Source organism: Megalops cyprinoides, chromosome 6, assembly GCF_013368585.1.
Source record: "Megalops cyprinoides isolate fMegCyp1 chromosome 6, fMegCyp1.pri, whole genome shotgun sequence".
NCBI lineage: Eukaryota > Metazoa > Chordata > Actinopteri > Elopiformes > Megalopidae > Megalops > Megalops cyprinoides.
In genome coordinates, this window is record NC_050588.1 from 10,517,638 (window position 1) to 10,529,781 (window position 12,144).

Here is a 12,144-nt window from a genome sequence, read left to right on the forward strand (position 1 = left end):
CATTCATTCTGTGAACAAAATAAAACACATCCTTACATTTCATTCGCAAATTCAAAACTGCAGTTTTAATTTTGGTCATAGATGTCAGAATATAATTCAGTTTTGTCCACATAATAAAACATGCCCAAGGAGAAAACAGGCCTTGAATACAAGAACACAGATTAATAGAGTATGGAATTGAAAAATTCATGAGTTGAGGCTCAACCCCTCTGATAAACCGCAATGTACATCAAAGGAGAGACTACATACCTACATATCTACATGCCTCTGGTGTTATAAAATTGTACTCTGTTAACTGGGAAATGGGGGATACATATTTATACATAAAATAGCCACCCACCAAGAAAGAAATTTTACAGTTAATTCATAGATACATAGTGTTTGTGAATAACTGTGAAAAGAAATATGAACTGAGTATGTTCTACCACTGTGGCTACAAGGACGTGCAGTATTCACTTAATATTCCTTTAAATTATATACTATAATTACTTTTGAATATTCACATTCCAATTACTGCTGATATCCCGTACTTCACGGAATGGCAACTTCAGCCCCCCAAAGGTAACAGCATAGTCTTACGGTCAACGTTTGCACTCAGTATTAAGATGTAAAACCACTGCATTTTTTTCTAGTTATCCAGACATATCAACGTCAACAGTGCAAAGTTAACCGAAAATCCCCAGTACAGTACAGGACTCCAGTCCTTTAGAACTGCACTTACCTCTCCCTACAGTTTGTGTCAAATCTTCTGTGAATTATACATACAAAATTTCAAAGAGTATACTGCAGTTTCCTGACAATAGCTAGTGCCTCTTTTATCCTCTGAGTAGTGACTGGTAAATGGAAACATACAGCCAGCTCTCAGCAGCTACTCAATCCAACCCAAAACTGACCTCTTTTCATCTGTGGGGAGGTGACCTCACCCCAGTTATCCTGAAGCCACACACCATGCTACACCTTAAAAGTCAAGTACTTTTACAATACTACCTGTTATTTCTTTAAAGGAACACAGTGTAATTAACATACTTCGTGTCAACTGTCAAAAGGCCAACAGTAAACTTGCATGCCATTTTCACCTGACACAAGTCGCCAGAAAGTAAAGCACAGATAGTCAGAAAAAAATCCTGTAAACAGTAACTGTTTCTCTAAGAGCAGGAATCATACCATCCACACCTCCCACTTAGACATAAGTACAGTGACAATGACAAAGGATTACCCCATATATTCTTGCACAGTTTAGTGAACAGACCCATGGATAACACTGCCCGACACAGAACAACCCAGCTCTCAGGTAGTGATTCCCGGACTCTCTATTCTACTCTGTGGGCGTACACCCACAGTATACCCACAGTATAGGGCGGCACTTAAGATTTCATCATGGTACCAGAGACTTTAGTCCTGATCCTGGAGAGGCAAAGTGCAGCATGTTCAAGGGAGGAGGCTGAAGCCAAGAGGTCAGACTAATTAACCATGCCACCTATATTTAGTGAGAGGTAACATGGAATGGGGGGGAAACCTAAGACACATACTGTAATTAGTGCCAATACAAATATTAACAAACAAAGGCTTATGGGTGCTCTGCAAAGCCCTGCTCTCCAGCACCAGGCTAAGTCCTGCAACTGGCCGATATCCCTCTGCCCCCACGGTTACAGAGGGTGGTTCCCATCCGCCACTCTGCCGCCGCTGCCGAGAGGCGGGTGGGTGAAAGTCAGGGCCCCCGTCACTGGGCGTGCAGGGCGGTGGGGAGGTGCATGTTGGGGGTGGGGTTCACGGGCCAGCTCTCGTGGCCCTGGTGGGTCTGCAGGAGGCGGTACAGCTGCTTGAGGTGGGTGACGATGTTGTCCTTGATGTCCGGGATGGAGATCTGCAGGCGCACGCTGTCGAAGGAGCGCGTGCAGTCGCCCGAGAACATCTCGTTGATCATCCGCGCCACCACGGGGATGACCTAGAGCGAGGCGCGGGCAGAGACACTGTCACGGTCACGCAAAGGTCACACAGCTCACACCCACACGTGTATGCACAAACACACAAACCTACACCTCATAAAAGCTAAGCTACCAAGGCAACATAGTGGTTTGGCATTTGTAACCAGTTTCTTTTCAGGTTCAAACCCATGGGGCTCTGGGCACTACTCGCATTCCCTTGAATTAGGCATTTAACAGGATGCGCCGTGTAAAATGCCCAGCTATATTCATGAAAAATACGTACAATGCCCTCCATACTTATTCACCAATAGTTCCTCAATTCATCAACCAGTTTCTGATTAAATGTTTTCCGGAAAAAAATGTATCATTTTTGAACAATATTGGCAAAGCAGTCATTAAATTACAACACTTTATCCAATGCCTCTAATCTTTTCTATCATGTACTTCTTCCTGTTTTTATCAGTATATCTGAGGCTGTGTAATACACCCCGGACAGGGCCATTCGCTGGGAAAACACAGAATGAGAACAACTGTAATAAAACTGCCAACGCTGCTCACCTGCACCATGATGAGCTTCCTCTCTCGGGGCCGGCCGTCTGGCCACTCCTCCCCGAAGCACAGGTGGATCTCGAACTGCGGGGGGCGGTCCAGCTGGCCCTTCTGGTGGGCGATCACATCTGCGGAAACAGATTTGGGGGTTTAGGCGCAGAGGCTTTTCGAGTCGCGTCAGCGGGAATGTCGGGGGTGGGGTAGAGAACAGAACTGTTCTGGACAGCTGTTCTGTTGCAGTCAGAACAGCTGAATTTCTAGCAGCATTCGACCACAGGCTGAAGACCCACCTTTTCAAACTGGACCTCATGATCATAATAAGATCACTCTGTCCTAGTGTGATCTTATTCCCCTTTCATGTAATTTTTATATATTGTTTATATTTTGTTGTTTTTATTTTTTATTGTTTTGTAGTTTTTCATCCTCATAATATTGGATATCCCATTTCACTCACTGTCTTGAATTATGTTTATGTCCTTGTTTTTATACATTTCATGCCATTTTGTTAAATACACTTTGTATGTGCACATTGGAAGTTGCTCTGGATAAGATCGTCTGCTAAATGTAAATCACAGTAGCGGGGCGGCAGTGTAACACTGTGCTAAGGAGCAGGGCTAACCAAAAAGTTGCTGGTTCGATTCCATGCTGGGGCACTGCTGCTGTACCCTTGGGAAAAGTACCTAACCCAGAAATGGCTCAGTAAATATCCTGCTGTATAAATAGATTCCATGTAAAAACCGTAACATAACTGAGTCAATCTGGATAAGAGCATTCTGCTAAATGACAACAATGCAATGTAATGTAAACGTAGAGGGGCTCACCGCTGAGGAAGGACTCCAGGCTGAAGAGCTTGACCTTCCTCTGCCTCTCGATGAGGTTGGGGGAGGCCATGTTGGGGGCGCAGGGCCCGGACCAGTACACCTTGCACTGGCAGAGGCGCACGGCGTAGATGTCGTGGCCGCTCACCTCCAGGATGAGCCCGCGGTCCATCACGTCCAGCAGCCGGTTGGTGAAGAGGCGCTGCTTCTCGTTGGCAATGTGCTCGGTCACCGGGAAGCGCACCTGCTCCAGGCTGACCGGCCCGAACAGCTCCTCCTGGTTGACCATGGGGCCCAGGTCGCCGTAGAAGAGCCGGCAGCCCTGCGGGTTGCTGACCGTCACCGCCGGGCACACCTCCTTGCCCCGGTACTGGAACTGCACCTCCAGGTCGGTCACTGAGAGCGCAGAGTGCACAGGAAAACACGCAGAGGAGCAGATGCCACACATGTAAAATACAGGGGATCCAAATACGAAGGCAGATAAGGCACGCAAGTCCAGCCAGACATAAAAACGGATACGGGCTTAACAGTGGGAGAACACACACGACATTCACATAAATGACTGATTTTCAACTCCGACCAGAAGTCTAATCACGGAACTCCATTCACTCCACGGAACTCCATTCACTCCAGAGTCCATTCAGAATTAATGACCTAATATTTTGCATCACATATATGAATCTTGCTCTATGGTATCCACTTGAATCAAAGATATCACAGGTGTATCACAGGTAGAAATGGTAAAAAGAATGGCGTAATTACACTATGAAAAGCACATTCCAACAGATGCAACCGTTTCGATACTTGGATAAGGAAACACATCATTTGTAGCATTCACCCAATTCTGCAATAATGACAACTACATAAGAGCAGGTCTGCGGGCAACACCCGGAAGAGTAACTAGAGATTATTAAGAAAAGGCACCTTTATCTCCCGCTGTCCTTTTTTCTAGAACAGGTTAGACCTCAGACGTGGGTAGTTACATTGCGTGTGTGTGCGTGTGGCAGGGAGAGACCCTTTATTCCTTCCCTAATGGCAGGGTACTGCGTGGTACTCACTGGGCAGGGAGCTGATCCACATCTCAGGGGTGGAGAGTATGGACTCCGTCAGAGTGGGAGGGTGCATCTCTACGTCCACAGGCTCCTCTTTGGTCCACACCTCCGCCGGGGGGCAGCTGGCAGGCTGGATGGGGGAGACGGAGCCCGCGGGGGACCAGACGGGAGCGAGCGGGGAGGCGTCGACACCTGGGAGCACACGAGCGCGCGTTCACATTCAGGGGCTGGGCACAGCATTGCTACGTGTGGAAGCCATGACAAAGCACGCTCACACTCACACACTCACACTCACACACTCACACTCACGTTCACACATGCAAGCACAAACACACAAACAAAGCTACACCTCGCAAAGGCTTAGCTAACAATGCAGCACAGTGGTTTGTCATTTGTAACCAGTTCCTTCTGAGGTTTTTGGGGCTCCGGGCACTGCTGTCATTCCCTTGCACTAGGCATTTAACAGGATTTGCCATAGCAAATATCCAGCTGTATTCATGAAAAATATGTACAATACCCTCCACACTCATTCACATGCCTGATCAAACAGTTTCTGATGAAATGTTTTCCAGAATATCATTTGTGAACAATATTCTCAATGCAACACTATTAAGATTAAAGTATAACACTTTATCCAATTCCTCCATTCTCTACTGTTATATCATGTTCTTGTTCCTGTTTAATCAGTCTGTGTAATACACTGTGGACAATTCGCTGAGCAAACCCATTGGGACCTCCATTGCTACTGTACTGATAAAGGCCAGTTTATACCACTGATGTTGAACAACAGTTTAATATTACACATACAGTATACAAATGCGCAAAAAAAACTGATTTTAACACATATCAGTCACAAACAGTTAAAGCCAAATGAAAAACAAGTAATGAAATCACTGCGTCGGTTGTAAAGCCTCACAACTAATTGTGAATGTAATGCAGTAATACTTTGCTTCAGACATCTCAGGTGGCTGGGCATTTACAGTGTAATGTGTACCAATGACAGTATTCACCGTTCTCACAGTAGATCCTCACCTTTGGGCTGGTAGGGGGGGAGGGGTTCCTGGGGCTCATCTTCGTCATCAAGGTCTGCATCATTATCCTCCCATGGAACAGAACCTGTGGAGCCTGAGGAACACAGACAGACCAAGGTTCAACCATCAGTTCCCACTACCAGACAGGAGCCGGGTATCACAAGGGTACTGCTGCTGAGTATCTGACTCCAAGCCATGCACTTCACCCGTATAGCTTCAGTAATGTCCCGTCTGTCAAAATGGCTCTGATATTTTATAGAGGGGACACAAAAAATATTTCCATTGCACAGCAGGTTAATTATAGACTTAAGAACCAACTGTATATTCCATCATTGCATCTGTAGAGGCCACAGGTAATCAGAAACTGAGCTGTGGTCTCTCTATAAAACAGGGCTGGGTCTGATTACCATTAGGATGCGAGGTTACTGCATGAAGTATGGCTTACAAGTTTGTATTGAAAGCAAAGGAACACTGTGGTGTGTAAGGTAACATCTTTCAGATGAGACAGAAAAACTCTGGTGCATGGGGGTGTCATAGTCACAGTTGAGTGGCTAAACAATTCCATGCACATCCTCCCCATCCCTGAGATCACTAGCCATGACCCAAAATGTGAAATTACCTCTAGATCATACACTACAAACATTCAATGTTTCCTAAAGATGGCATCTCCTGCATCACAGTGTCCCCATCACTGCATGGAGGCATGTCCTATCTATTTGCACCAACTGCCTGGTTTCCTTGGACGTCTTGCTCACTAACAATAACTAGGCTCAGTTGTGTGGAGCCAAGAAACTTTTGAGAAAGAATGCAAGTGCAAGCATTATGTAATATAAATTCTTCTTAATACCAACTGGTGAGATCATGATGTATTATAACTACCCCATCTAGGGTTGGCTTGTATTCTTATTGGTCTAGGCTGTGATTCCCCCGTTTTTAAAAATGGCCTGACCTGGGTTGCTGAGAGGCTGAGGGATGTCACAGACTTCGTAGATCTTCAGCGGGTTCATGGGCACCACCTTGGTGCCGTCGTAGATCAGGTTGAATTCGCGGCTCTTGTTGAGGGCACAGCGCAGCTGGGCCTTCCACTTTGCTGGATCAGGCTCATCCACGCCCTCCTGGAACTTTCCGGTCTCCACCGCCCACGCCTAAAGACAAAGGGGAGCGGTCAGCAAATCCGCCGCCCAAGAGGTTTGTAACCAGTTCAGTTTCCAATCCCACGCTTGATTCAGTCAGAACTGAATGGATCGTTTCAGGTTGGCTGGATATCGAATTCACCCGCTAACCTTGGCGTGTGTGCATGTGACCTGACTTGGTGCTGACCTTGAAGATGGTGTTCTCCTCCTCCTGCTGGGGTGTGTGGCGGGTGGCATGTTTCCAGGGGATTTGGAAGCGTTTGGCTTCGCGATCCAGCCACACCAGGCCCGGGTGCAGCCCGCTGTCCACCTGCGCCACCAACCAGGGCTTGAGCCGAACGCGCCGCGGGTGAACTGCCATCAGCTGCTCGCTGCACGGACAAAACCCAACAGACCTGTCAGTGAGACAGGATACAGGACATGGGATCTGTGTTTCTGTGCTTGGACGTCAACATAACAAAGGCCACGTCAGACCAATTATTCTTAACCTTGGGCTGGGAGTACCTCTGTGTATGCTCAAGCAAATCACTTTTATCAGGCGGGTAACTGAATATTGATGTGGATCTGACATCCTTTCAAAACGATCTTTTAACTCTTGAAGACAGAAATGTCCCGTTGATTCTGTGCAAATTCTAAGAAATTCCAGTTGGATTTGATAGTATTATGAGGCATCCTTTTTTTTACCGTTCCCACCCCGGCCAAGATTTTTTTCTGTCTACCCTACGTTAAAACACATCTCTAATGTCGGGCCTTTATTGGAACCAAATCTGATACAACACCCGTCAGTGCGAGAGAATCCTGTTCGAAAAACCAAATAGTTTTATAGCATCGCGCTTAAACGCGCCCCACCTGCGCTGTTATTTGTGTTTTCTCAGAGCGATTAAAAACTGACCCGCAGGAGTTCTGAAAAATGTCAAAGGGTGCTAAACGTGCTTGGAAAGTTCTGGAAGACCACACTCCTTTATTTTCTTTCTTTTTAAAATAGAATTTAACATCCAATATTATGGTATAATAACCTACCATAATATAGCCCAGGGTACACAGAGGGGAATTTATAAAATACAACACATGCATTTCGTTATGAATAATACTTGAAATAATACTTGAAAGCCCCATTTCTAATTTCATTTAACAATCATGCATAGACTTCACTTATTCACATGTAAAATCCTATATACGTGGGTTTTACTGTTAAGATAATTAACATGTCTACCCACTTAAAAGCGTAGTTATCTGCCACAAGTTCAATAGTGCGAGATGAATTAGCATATCACTGTCACTCTGGGACTGCGCCCCAGTGTCCAATCCCCAATACATCTGCGCGCAGAATTGAGTGTTTCTCTCCCCGGTCTGAAGTTATCCTGTTGTAGGTGTTGTGAAAAATGTAAACACTGCGACGTTTAGTTGAGGTTGGAAGATTGCAACCGCAGTAATCCATTTTCATGAACCGTGCTTTAAATTCCACCGTGAAATGTGTAACTGTCAGCCACAGTAACTGAGAACAACGAGAATTGCAATTAAACTGAGCTATTTGACACTTCGACACTAATACCTTTCAATCGTTTTTATTTAAGGCCTACAGCAGCCTACAACACGCAGTTTACCAAGGTCACAAAAACTGTGCGTCGATTAAGTCAGACTGCGGTATTTTCCCCCCACTCGCTGGCCGACATTGTAGCAAATAAACTTTAAGGTGTTCCTGAATACCTCTGGACATTAACGGGTTCATAGTGGGTTTATTGCTTGTGCACCAAAACAAGCTCACACTAAAGCTTTGAAGTGAGCTTCTACAAACTTAATTCATGTCTCATCGGCCAGTTGATTACAAAGGGCCCCAGTTTAAAGAAGGCTCCGTTTCGTACAGCTATGTCAGCAAACATTTCTGGTTCTAAGACCTCAAGCTAAATCTTATCGTTTTTGTATAGAAATCAGATACCTTCTCTCACAAAACTACAAGTTTGATTAGTATAACAATCTGTACTTCGACTTAACCTGGCCATTCGCTGCTACACAAGAAAAGCATTCCAAGAAAATGAAAGCAATCATAATACATTTAAAACACATAAGCTTCCATAAAGCAATTAATTAAGTAACAATGTAACGAAAGCGCAAGAGTAGTAGGCTACTTGCTGCAAGTTCATTTTACCTGTTGTCACGGTAAACCAGGAAGTAAATAGGCTACCTCTTCAATCCGACGAGCAAGGGCCACGTCCAAACCGTTCAAAAATATTTTTTCGCCCCTTTAAATTCCGATTTGAGAATAACAAATACACAATCAACACACGATTATACCAAGGTAAAGAGTGCTCCCTTTACTTGCTGAAACGTTTGTGTTAGTGTCTGTGCTTCCTCTAACAGACCCTCCCCTTCTCGAAACTCAGGTATGCCAGTGACGTAACGCGCGTTTCAGTCTGACACACCTTTTCAGTCCAAAACAACCGGGAGCTTTTCCATTCGGCCATTTGATCTCCGAATCATTCTCTTACATCTCAAGTCGAAGTGAAGTTATCTTACCATATTCTTTTTCAGTTCCCGACCCCCCAAGTTAGATATTGAAATAGTCGTTCAGCTGGAATTTAAGAAAAGTGATGCCAGTGCAATACAGTTACTCGATGGCGTTGTTTGTAATGTTATGGTTTCATGATTTTACTAAAATCGTCCCCGTTAACAGGCTGTTGAAAATCCTCAGGAGAGTGTCACAGTGCCGACAGCTATACTGATTCAGACAGTGACGCATGTTTAAATGAAGACTTGTGTAAATAATCTGAAGGCTGCGTTACTGTACCTACACAGCGGTAAAGTATAGATACAGTAACGTTTTGTCACTTCCGCGATTAGATATGAAATTATTTGCCACCAAGACAGGAAAAAAATAGGCTCCCATTCGCTAACCCTTAGGGCCTATGTTTAGCGAACCATGTTCAGCTTCATGTGTTTGTATCAATCAATTCTTTCTGCACCGTCGATGTTTACTTCAATAGCCTCTGCGGCTATTTCTTCTTTGGTACACCACGCCCTGAAACTGCCGCCGGGTAATCTCCGGCGGACGCCTGCCAGAACTGCCCCTGATTCTGCGAGTGATCTAATCCGCAAGTATGAAATCCCCATTGAGTTTCGGCGTGCCTGAGAACAGTGACAAATGTTATGATGACGAATAGGTGAGCGAGCAGTAACGAGGACAGTATCAGCTGACAGAGACTCACTGTAATAATTAAACCTCCCTATGCAGAAACTACCTGTTACATTTGGACATCCAGCATGAAAATTAAATTGTTCTGAGTTCGATGTAGCCAATAGTAGCACATTGCAAATGTGGACAACTTTTCCCATTTAAGAAGATTGCTGTTAAATGGTGTAGATTAAAAGTCCCTTTCTGTATACAGGTGCATCTCAAAAAAATTAGAATATTGTGGAAAAATTACTGTATGAATGGCAATTTAATCAAACTCGAAATGAACTATTCTAATATTTTGAGATACTGGATTTTTGATTTTCATGAGCTGTAATCATCGAAATTAAAACAAAAAAAGGCTTGAAATATTTCACTTTACATGTAATGAATCTAGAATATATGAAAGTTTCACTTTTTGAATTAAATTACGAAAAAAAGAACTTTTCCACAATATTCTAATTTTTTTTAGATGCACCTATACATTATACCTATACATATATTTTGGGATTTCACTCCCTCATTAACAGAAATATAACATAATTTTCCAACATTGTCATACCGCAAAAATACTGTTTGAAGCATTTGATCTATAGACACCTTTCGTAGAACCAATGACATTTTACATTGTGAAAACAAAGGTTCGTTTCTAGCGATGCTGAGGCTGTTTCCACACTCAGTGTATTTGGCTTACTGCTCACAAGAGTGAAATGATACCGAGTGCTGGATGAATTGTGTCTGTACAAAAAGTGAAACTAAAAGAAGGAGACATATTAATCACATAACGTGTTAGGTATTTGAGCTTCAAATGAGCCCTGACCAACCTAGGCTGCAAGATCTATTATTCATGCTCATGGCAATTGTCTGTCTACAAGGACCAGTACCAAGGTTTGACAGAGACCTGGCAGCACTCAGCACTTATCTACACTGTAGATGGTTGATATCCACACCCCATGCTGTCCAGGCTTTCTCTGTGTGTACAGAAGGACAGGTTACAGTGCACCTTTTACCACACTGTGCATTCTGGACAATAGCACCATCTCACAATGCAATTGGACGATGGTCTATATTCATCCTCCGGCATTAGCATTAAAAAATGGCTCCATCTGCAGTAGGGTGCTTACACGTTTCCTCCTGAGACATTTTGTTCCATTATGATTGACAGGAAATATGTAGCCATGGCAGCTTTTTTGTGTTTGCACAAGCAACCTGAAAATGTGATGAGTTTTAGAAACATATTTTTGGTATATTGTTGTTATCCTAATTTGATTTAAGTGCACTGTTACAAAAACATGACCAATCTGCTGTCACTCTAGGGCCCACAGACACAAACCTAATCAGAGTTATTACCGGGTCACTGATTTGCCCCAAAGTGGTGCAGTGTGGTTAATGGTTAAGATATTTTATAGTTCTTTTCCTGTTGCTCTTCCAGGATGAGGAAAACCTCTTCCTTATGCACATGTGTCTTGATGAATACTATTGGAAATACGTTTTGATATGTGCATGTGATGTTCCTGTGCGTGTGACGAAAGCTAAGGGGTTGTGTGCACACAGTGGCAGTAGTCCCTCCGCTGTTTTCCAAGGACACATCTTTCCATTGGCCTGTGAGATTGTTGCCATGGAGGGGATAAAGTTCAACCTTTTGCCCAGGCCGAGGCTGACGGCGAAGAAGGTCACATTCTCCCTTCTGGCCATGAAAGAGAAGCACAGGGAGACCCACGTGAATGTGGCCTGAAGTTTCATTAATGTACAGACAGTCCTGACTTGGTGCTTCACACATGTTCCCTCTCAATGACATATTATGTTTTGCTGACTTTAACTTCTAACATGTTTGCATTTTGAATTTCACATTTGAGTACAGATGTGTAAGGGCAGCAGTGTGGTGTGGCGGCAAGGGACAAGGCTTGTAACGTAAAGGTTGCCTGTTCACTTCTCAGGTGGAGCAACAATGTTGTGCCCTTGGGCAAAGTGCTTAACCACAATAGCCTCAATGAAGATTCAACTCCATGAATGGATAACATGTAAAAGTTGCAAGCAATGGAAGTTGCTCTGAATGAGAGCTCCTGCTAAGCAAACATAGCATTCAGAATACACATCATGCAGATGCTGCTGGTTAGTTCTGCAAGTCGAAACACCACATTCCGACATTTTGGCACAACCATTTCAATCATCTCAGTATTCTCTAGACCCCTGCCTACATAAAAAACATATCTCCATTGTATGCTTTTTGTCAAAACATGTTTGCACAAATTCAGAAATATATTAACTTATGTTAACGTCTTATTTGTAATTACTGATTCTATGTATGTGTAGAATATGTTGTAAATATACAGTACGTACCTTTATGTTCATTCAGTGGTGACTGAACGTGTGAAATTCCCCATAATTGACGTGACATATGATAATTGAGATATGATAATTATCATATTGACATATGATAATTAATGTCAATGTTTTATATTTTATT

The 12,144-nt window shown here is 43.7% G+C and overlaps 1 protein-coding gene across 2 annotated transcripts; it reads right to left on the bottom strand.

Moving 5' to 3' along the window:
• Positions 1-83: 83 nt before the first annotated feature.
• irf6 (interferon regulatory factor 6) lies at positions 84-8,914 on the bottom strand. Of its 2 annotated transcripts, none has more exons than XM_036530979.1 (8): positions 8,691-8,914; positions 6,696-6,879; positions 6,325-6,520; positions 5,377-5,469; positions 4,351-4,536; positions 3,296-3,688; positions 2,484-2,602; positions 84-1,945 (listed from the first exon to the last, which is right to left on the bottom strand). In XM_036530979.1, the coding sequence occupies exons 2-8, from the start codon at positions 6,867-6,869 to the stop codon at positions 1,721-1,723; spliced, it is 1,386 nt and encodes a 461-aa protein (XP_036386872.1). In that variant the 5' UTR covers positions 6,870-6,879; positions 8,691-8,914; the 3' UTR covers positions 84-1,720. The 2 variants fall into 2 exon arrangements, with proteins under 2 accessions (XP_036386872.1, XP_036386871.1); XM_036530978.1 differs by having other exon boundaries at positions 8,655-8,913.
• Between the last annotated feature and the right edge of the window lie 3,230 nt (positions 8,915-12,144).

What these genes read in the sequence shown, in the direction of transcription:
- irf6 (XM_036530979.1), bottom strand. Translation starts at nt 6,869, where the DNA reads ATGGCAGTTCACCCGCGGCGCGTTCGGCTCAAGCCCTGGTTGGTGGCG. An exon ending in GTGGATCAGCTCCCTGCCCA is followed by an intron (nt 3,689 to 4,350) that starts GTGAGTACCACG and finishes CTGCGCTCTCAG; the next exon opens with TGACCGACCTGGAGGTGCAG. An exon ending in CCTGGAGTCCTTCCTCAGCG is followed by an intron (nt 2,603 to 3,295) that starts GTGAGCCCCTCT and finishes CTGTTTCCGCAG; the next exon opens with ATGTGATCGCCCACCAGAAG.